The sequence below is a fragment of the Thermobia domestica genome, chromosome 11 (genome assembly GCF_964235325.1).
Source record: "Thermobia domestica chromosome 11, izTheDome1.hap1.1, whole genome shotgun sequence".
Lineage (NCBI taxonomy): Eukaryota > Metazoa > Arthropoda > Insecta > Zygentoma > Lepismatidae > Thermobia > Thermobia domestica.
In genome coordinates this window covers 187536661-187545267 of record NC_137464.1, presented here as the reverse complement: position 1 = coordinate 187545267, position 8607 = coordinate 187536661, and the positions used below count along the sequence as shown (strand labels likewise).

Below are 8607 nucleotides of genomic sequence, written 5' to 3'. Positions count from 1 at the left end.
ATGAGCGTTGTCAGGGATAAAGAATATTGTCGCATGTCACTTGGAGGAGAATTTTCAGTGTAATTGGTTACTTTAGTGGTTCTTAGTGCATCCCCCTCTGAAAAAAACGGGATCCGACCCTGTGTTTACATTTGTTTTCTTTACAGATGGCCCTAGTTGTCAATAAGGTGCAAAATGTAGAAGATGACGCACACGTAGCGTGATTAATTTTCTACACTTGAAGGTTACAGCACCTGCCAATTCGTAATAAAATAAAGCTTGTGTATGGTGTTGAATACCCATCCAATGACACTGTTGTGAAGTGGAAAAGGATTTATCAAACAGGTCTCACATGTCCCTTACAAATGACCTCAGCCTTGTACGTCCATCAATCACGGACGATGTGGCCACAGTGAGGAAAATGAAAAACTGATCGTGGAACACCAACAAATAATAATCCATAACAACATACAGTACAGCAAGATAAACTCAGTTATGGTAGCATGTGAAATATTATTCAAGAAGAATTGTACATGGCCAAGGTATCAGTATGTTTATTCCACATTTGCTGACTCCTCTTCAGAAACAAACACGCGTGAGAAGTCGAGTCTTTTAGAATCTTTTAGAAGAAGAGGTTTTCCTGTTTGATAACTACGAAAGAATGTTAGATGTGTCTGTATGATCCTGAGACAAATGATATGAGCAAAGAGTGAAAGTACTCCTCCTCACTTACCCACAAAAACATAAAGTGCAGATGTCTGCCGGTAAAGCCATATTCTCGGTTTCTTGGATGGAACTCTCGTAGGGTCATCCGTAGAGACAAAAGCGCATATTACCTTTCACTTCTGAAGAACTTACCCCATCAGGATCCTGCCGCCTACAGTCGGACAATTTGCCCATGCCGACCAGATCCCGCGGTCGGATTGCCGGCGCCGCACACCGGTGTCTTTCCTCGCGACCGCGACGAGCAAAAGCAGAGTTGTTCACCAAGAGAAAACAAAGAGAGTTAGAAGGTAACTTGTTGCCTTAAAATACGAATTAGGGCTTATATTTCCCTCGTATAAAGCTTCCCCGAAACAGTCGGACGACGACTGTCGGCAATTTCTTGAAAAACGACGTCGGCACGATGTCGATGAAAGTTTAAATATCTCGTACAAGCGGCAACGAGTCAAATTTTGGAAAATGAATACAGCCTGTATTTTCTTTAATGATGAAGTAAAAATTGAAACTGTCCGAAGGTTTTTCTTGTGAGTGGCACTAATTCCATTAAATATGTCTTGTGAAAACGGAGAAGCATTGAAGTCGGCATACAGCGGACGGAACCACCGCGCCAAATGATGGTTGTAAAAACGTCGAAACGCTGACGGGCGTGTCGACCATAAAAAGGTAAATATATGAAAAGAAAGATAGTAAAGGGAATGTACGTAAAAGGTATATGAGAAGTAAATTTTTAAAATTAAATTACAAGTACGAAAGGATCCTTGACAAACAATTTGCAGAGTGCCGATAAGTAAAGGAGCTGAAAGAAGGTCGGGAAACAGAGGACGGACTGACCTCAGCAAAGATGCTCGGACAGGCGGCGAAACGCTGGTGGTTCGCCGACAAGTAAGATAACTCTTGTACTATAGGACCTACAAGCGGAACAGTATATGGAAAATAAGTTTCGCAGCTAATATAGTAAGCTGATGATCCTTTTAAAACGAGTCAATGGCGGACCGCCTCCTACTTCAGCGGCCAGGCCGCCAACACAGGCGGTGTCAAGGCGGGATGTGGGCATTCTCCACTTATGCCATTTTGCAGTTCTTTCCCGATAGCGGCCCGCAAGCGACGATAACACCTTTGCCGCTGAAGAGCCGGATTGGAGAAATTGTCGTCTGGTCGCACTGCCTGTATGTTCGGTTCGCGTTCATTTGTCACATGGTGATGCAGTGTGGGTGGACTGCTTCAAACAAAGAGTGTTGTTGATTTTACGACCGAACAAGACACGCAATAAGAATAAGTGGGAATGACTACGACTCAAGATACTAAATTTGGGTTAATTGCTGTATCGTCGGACCAATTTTAGGAAATTTACCGAGTCAACTGGAGAATTTGTTTAAGTTTGTGAGGAAGAATGAGTGAGAGTCAGATAATGGAATTAGTAAATGTTAAAAAGTGGTTGTTTTCGATGTAAGCTTCCCTGTATCGGTGGGCGCGGTGACTCAGTGGTAGAGATTACACCTCTGCTGCTTGGGGTCCCTGGTTCGATCCCATCTCGAGCCGTGTAGACTTTCTGGTGGACAATGTGGTCGCAGGTTTTCTCGGGGTTCTTTCGTTTCCTCCCACTTTCTTCATTCCATTATTTCATTCATTTCATATCATCACCGTCTCCTTTAGCATAATCGTCATAATCGTGGGACGTAAAACTTAAAGATTTCATTTCATTTTTATTAAAAAATAACGAGCGACAGTTAAGAAACTGTAGTACATGATTTTCTTGAAATTGCAAAAGTTTACAAGCCTTAGTTTTGAAAGTAAGTGGCTTCTAACTCAACGACAATGTACTTCTGCACAGTATACGAAAGCTGTGTTTTATGTTTACAACTGAAGCGTTACTAGTGTGAAGAGACCAGTATTTACTATTTATTGATTTAAGCTTATCTCCCACACATTCGTTTATTGACTGCCTGAGAAATATAATTTTCATTAAGTCCTACGATCAGTGTTGTGATTTTCTTTTTTCCCTATTACATAAAACTGTTTTGTATGTGTCAAGAACGCTAGTCATTCATAAGACAGTTAGAATTCAGTCAACGTTTTCTTCCGTAGTTTTGTGTTTTCGTTGCTAAATTGTGGACGTACTTGTTTATGTTATGTAATGTATTATGTCAATATGTATTTTATTTAATAAAGCTGAGAGAACTCCTTTCCCAATTATCTAACCATCTCTGACGTCAAGAGTACCTGTTGAGACGAAATCATCACATCTACACGTGTCTGAAGTCAGCAAGTATACCAGCAGATTTGGGTCTTTGAATACTCTCTTCAACCCGGAAACGAGGAGTTAGTTTGCAGAGTTAGTCTTCGGAGTTAGATTTCGGAGAATGTCTCCAGAGTCAGTCGTGAGCCGGTCTTCGGAGTCAGTCGCGAAGTTGTCGAAAGACTGTCAGCAGATCGGTCGGGAATAATCTTTAGAGTTGGCTTCAGAACATCGGAGAGAGTAATTTAGTAAACGAGCCGCACAAACTGTAATTCGGTCAACGACAGGCGGAACATCGGACGAACATCAAGAGAATATGAGGAAGCCCAGCAGAAAAAATAGAACAACAGGTACTGTGACGTTGGAATCCATCGCTTCTTTCCTTCAGCCCCCACTCACACACACACACACACTCTCTCTCTCTTTAAATATCTTGAAATACTAGCTTTTGTTTCTCTTAAAATCAGACGGGTGTCGTCGTCCGGTCTCACGACCTCTTTTACCTATAAGAAACATCCCAAGAAACTCATTGACGACACAGCTTTCTTTGAAAATACTTTTCAAATTAAGCACCCGTAAAATGGCGGAGATGGTGGTCTTATCTCAGTAATTTTTCGTCTAACCTCTTCGTAAAATAGTGAAGATGCTTATTTCTTTCCGTTTCTTCAACGTTAAATGGTAGTGATGCTAATCTTTTCTCTGTAATTTTTTTCTCTCTTTCTCATCCATAATTTTTTTCTAATGATTTTCCCCACCACTTCCCCTCCGCCTCCCTCTCTGTATTACACTACTCAAAAGCTATTAGTTTACCTTCTTTTTCATTCGCAAAATTTGTTTTTTTTTCTCTTCAATCCTTTGAAGACTGGTGGAGAAGCCCCAAATACATCTTGTGTTTTAAGTCATTCTTTTATCTCTCTTCCTCCCTCTCAGTTTTTGCATGTATAATTTAGACTTAAGTAGTGATATATATGTACGCTGTATATTTGGTTAAACTAGTGCCCATTTTAGTTCATTTTTGTGTATATGTTGCGACGTCTTGTTGACGAACTTTTAGTACCTGGTGATGACTTCTTAAATCTCAATGACACGATTTATTTCGATCCAGCGGCGTGTTCGTCTCCTGTATCGGCTAAGTTTACCAGAAACTATTTAGACCAGCTTCGGAGAAAGTTAGAATTCTCTGATGTCTTATCTGATATTACACCCGATTCTTTAGAAGCTACCGTTGGCAAACTCATTTTAGACATTCGCCAGGAGGTGTTAACCAACCGTTGCCTATTTTAACACCATAGTTAGACCAGAACCTTTCTACGCTAGGTTAGGGGAAGATGGCGAACGTTTTGTACGAAGATATGAATCTATAGCTAACATTAATGGTTGGGATGGAATGAGACGGAAGCTAGTACTTGGGAATTTGCTTAGGGGTTCAGCCGAATCATGGAAGGAAAGCCGGATTTTGCTCAGATGTCTTATGAGCAATTTAAATAGGCATTGATAACAGCGTTTAAGGATAATTTGGTTCCTCAGTTGACAGAGGCCCAAATACGAGGACGGAAACAGGGCGATGATGAGTCAGTGGTTGACTATGTGTATGCAAAATAGGATCTCATTCTGAGAGCAGATCCTAACGAGCGTGAGAAAAAACAGATACAACTGATCATAGAAGGGTTATTGCCCGACTTGTTCAAGGTCGTCCCTCGCAATGAATACAATACGGTGGCTGCGCTATTGAGTGATTTAGTAGTGGTAGATAAGACTCGGCTATTACTCAAGAGGAAAGAGTTGGAAAAATTCTTTAAAAAAGAATTCTGAGTCTTATACTCGTCAGTTCTTCCGCCATGTCAAGTTGACAGTCAGATTTGTAGGAGTGCGGAGTCTGCAGTTCAAAGTCCGCTTTACAGGCAAGAGAATTTTGTACAATCAGCCACAGCACAAAAAGAGCAGACTAGGGCAATTAGCGATAAAGTGAATGACTTGCAACAACAAATAGCGAAAAAGACTCTACAGATATTCGCGTTAACGTCAAATAATTAACATCAAGGTAGCGATCAAGCACAAAATAGGAAAAGTCAGCAAAGGAATTTAGGTCAGGGTAATATTGAAAGAAGTGATAGTCATCAAAACCGTAGGAAGAATAACAACAATAATAAAAACAATTGAGGTTCTTGGACGCAATCCTCTTCACAGACCCAGGGTTCTATTCCTGGTAAGGGTCCTATTCTTTGTTATAAATGCAATATGCCTAACCATATTGCACGATACTGAAGGCGTATTTAAACTCAAAAACAGAGTAGGTGCGTTATAGTCCCCATTATATCTTCTAATGAATTACCACTTGTTTCTGCTCTTTAGATAGTCAGCAAGTTAATATCATGATAGATTCTGGTAGCCAGATAAGTTGTCTCGGGGAGAATCTAGTTCCGAAGAACGCGAGACGTTTACGTCTTACCACCAAATTAAAGGGAGTTACAGGTAAAAGCATTCAAGTATCCGAGATTGCCTTGTTGAATTTTTTTTCTGAGGAACAGATGTTTTACACACGTTTTTAAGGTAGTTTCTAATTTTTATTATGGTCCCCTGGTTGGGCGGATTTCTTAGAAAAACATATAGCTATCATAAGTTATGATAAGCAGAATTGGAATTTGTGTCGTTTTGGACTTCCTCTGTTCAGGAAGTTACCACCTACGATTTTAGAGGTTAATTTATCTGAAGTATTAACATTGAGAATTGCTTTGGAATCTAGAGCTATTTTTAGAGTCCTAGTTTTACCACCTTGTTCGCACACTTTAGTGAAGTTACGTTCCTCTTGGGACATTTCGGAGAAAAGGCGTCACTGTTACCTTCTCAAAGTATAGAGGAAATGTTGGAAATTTTTATCCCAAGGGTAATAGTAGATTGTGAGTTCCCAGTGGTGTTTGTAACGAATCCCACCGTCAACACCGTGAAGTTGCGCCAAGGAACGTACTTAGGCGATGAGGAGGAAGTACCTGATGAACCAGAAAGGACATTGACAGCACCAGAAGAATCTTTGCCCTCTCCAGAGAAGTTGGAACAGTCTAGAAAGATGTGTGACCCGAAAATGTTGTTAGGTGAATTGAGTGACAGTGGTTGATTGGCCTATAATGACCTATTGTGTAGTGCTAGTAATGGGATAGTCAGAAGAAGAGAAAAGCTGTTAATTTACTGTTGTGATACTGTAACAATAAATAAGTTTGGTAGCATTTATGTTAAGAAGTTATAGCTTTTAAGATAAGGGATTCTGATAAAGAGAATAGTGTTTGAGATATTGTAAAGTAACGATGTGTATGTGATTGTACGTAAGAAGTTAGTAGTTCCAATAAATTAACAAACTTAATAATTACCACTATCGCTATTCAAAGTTACTGGTCTTCGTTTTTTTCAGATTATTACAGAAAAGAGTGGATGTCAACCCAAATTAGTATCCAAAAGACCGGGAGCATCTTTACGACTTAATTTATTAGTTTACCGATGTCTGGAGTTGGTCAGAAGATGATGTGGGACTCGCCCGTGGTTTTGAGCACGAGATTCGTTTTTTTCAACACCATACCAGTCAACAAAACACCCTATCCCGAAGGAAGGTTTTTCATGGAAGAGAAGGATTATTTTAGCGAAAAAACTCAATGGACAGCGAACGTTCGTAGGTGACTTAAGATCTTTGGACCTACAGTCGTTTCCGTCAGTGCAGTACCGAACTCCTCGAGGTCAGATAAAGATTGATTCTACAGCCGTCGATAGGGTAAAAAAAGTATTGTCCTCCAGAAGGACTGCCTAAAAATTTGCGTAAATTAGAAACATCGGAGATTGATGTAGTAATCAAAGTCGTACCCGATAAAAATCTCCAAGAAGTGGATAAGGTAAATTTCTTCTTCATGGAATTCCAGGATCCAGATAATGAAACACAATTAGAATCGTTGTTTATAAGGAAAGTTGTCTTCATGCCCGATCTACCATCTTTTGATCAGGTGGGTCCAAAAACAAGTTCAGTGGAAGGTTTGGAGAGACCGAAGTTTGCCGTAAACCACATTAATAAGAAAGCTGCGCTATATTATGGATCAATTACGACGTTAGCTGGTGATTGTATAGTGAACTCGTCCAATTGCCTTCTAGAGACACGAGGAGGCGTGGATAAAGCTATTCAAAGTCTTGCAGGAGAAGAAATGCAAGAGAAGTCTAGTAAAATATCCCACCTTCCCCAGGGTAATGTATGCATTATACAAGGTTACAATCTACATGTGGATTTTGTGATTCACGTAAGCGCACCTCATGACCAAAATCCCAGGAAGTTAAAATGTTACAAAAAACGTTGCAATTAGCCGTAGACAACAATATAACATCTATTGCGTTCCCCAACATCTCTACAAGAGTTTTTAGTTTTCCTAAAGAAGATGAATGTCGCGTTGCTTTACAAACAGTACGTCTTTTCCTGGAAGAATATCTTGACTCAATCGAAAGAATAGTGTTCGTTCAGTACGACAAAGAGAATCACAAGATCTATGAACAACTCATGCACCTCTATTTTCCTAAATAAAATAGCTGAAAGAAAATGCATTAATATGTTAAAGGCTTAACATGGGACTTAATCTAGGGTAATCGACTTAAAGTTATCTTAACGCTAATAATATGTATAAAGTGAGAGAAAGGATATAGTTGTTCATCATCAGTGCTATGCAGTTTTCTTCTTTCCTCTCGTCATCATATCCGTCTCCTATTATCAATTACTTTTGGGACAACTTTATATTGGAAACTGCAGATTCTTCACTTACCTGAAAAGAAAACAGAAAAATGTAATTAGTACACAATATTTAGTAAAAAAAGGAAATTATAAGTATTTTATTTATGCATTATCTGAAAGTAAGAAAAGAATGCAATAGAAATATTTTGATTGAGTTCTTAATTTACATGACAGCTAAATAAAAAATTTAACCAAATTTACTCTTTAATACATCTTCTCTTAACAAAGTATGGACATCGAGTGTTAGACAAGTAAATATATCTGCCTTCACTATTATCAATCAAATGCCTACGCCAGTGCCCATCTATAAACACGAATATTTCATTCTAGGAGTTATGTTATGTTGGAATATTATTCTTACTCTTTTGGCTGTATATTTGTTGCGAAAACAAGGTATTTTGAGTTGTTTATTGTTTTGCAAGAAGTGTAAAGCACAGCCCGAGATTTTGATGACAAAGATTGGTCACGTTGTTGACATTTTTCAATTGCTTTGTACGATTGTGGGCTTCTTTCTACTCTGCAGAATGATAAGATTGTTGAAGGAAGTAGCACGGAAATCATTCAATGCTCGAGACAGTGAAAATTTGGAATTAGGAGATGTTTTGATCACAGAAAGGTCCGCCTCTTTGGACAAGAAGAGCGACGTTTCATTATCAGCATCTGATCTATCACTTTCTCCACCTCCCGTAGAGTGCACGAGATTATACACGGAACAGAAGTTTACCCGCCCCTTGTACCACCAATTGAAGTTTCCAACGCCAACATACAGGATTCGTATGTGAATAACTACATTGTATACTGTTGAAAGTTAGTTGTCGAGTCATTGTCCTACATTGACTACCAGATTATTGTCGGAAATTTTTTGGCACTGAAGGCGAAAATAATGTTCTGATAGCGTGTGGTTGCAACCCACTCA

The 8607-nt window shown here is 39.3% G+C and overlaps 1 protein-coding gene across 1 annotated transcript; it reads left to right on the top strand.

Annotated features, from left to right (window-relative positions):
- Positions 1-6828: 6828 nt before the first annotated feature.
- LOC145665392 (macro domain-containing protein PG1779-like) lies at positions 6829-7272 on the top strand. Its single transcript, XM_081732695.1, has one exon. The coding sequence runs from the start codon at positions 6829-6831 to the stop codon at positions 7270-7272; it is 444 nt and encodes a 147-aa protein (XP_081588821.1).
- Positions 7273-8607: the final 1335 nt, after the last annotated feature.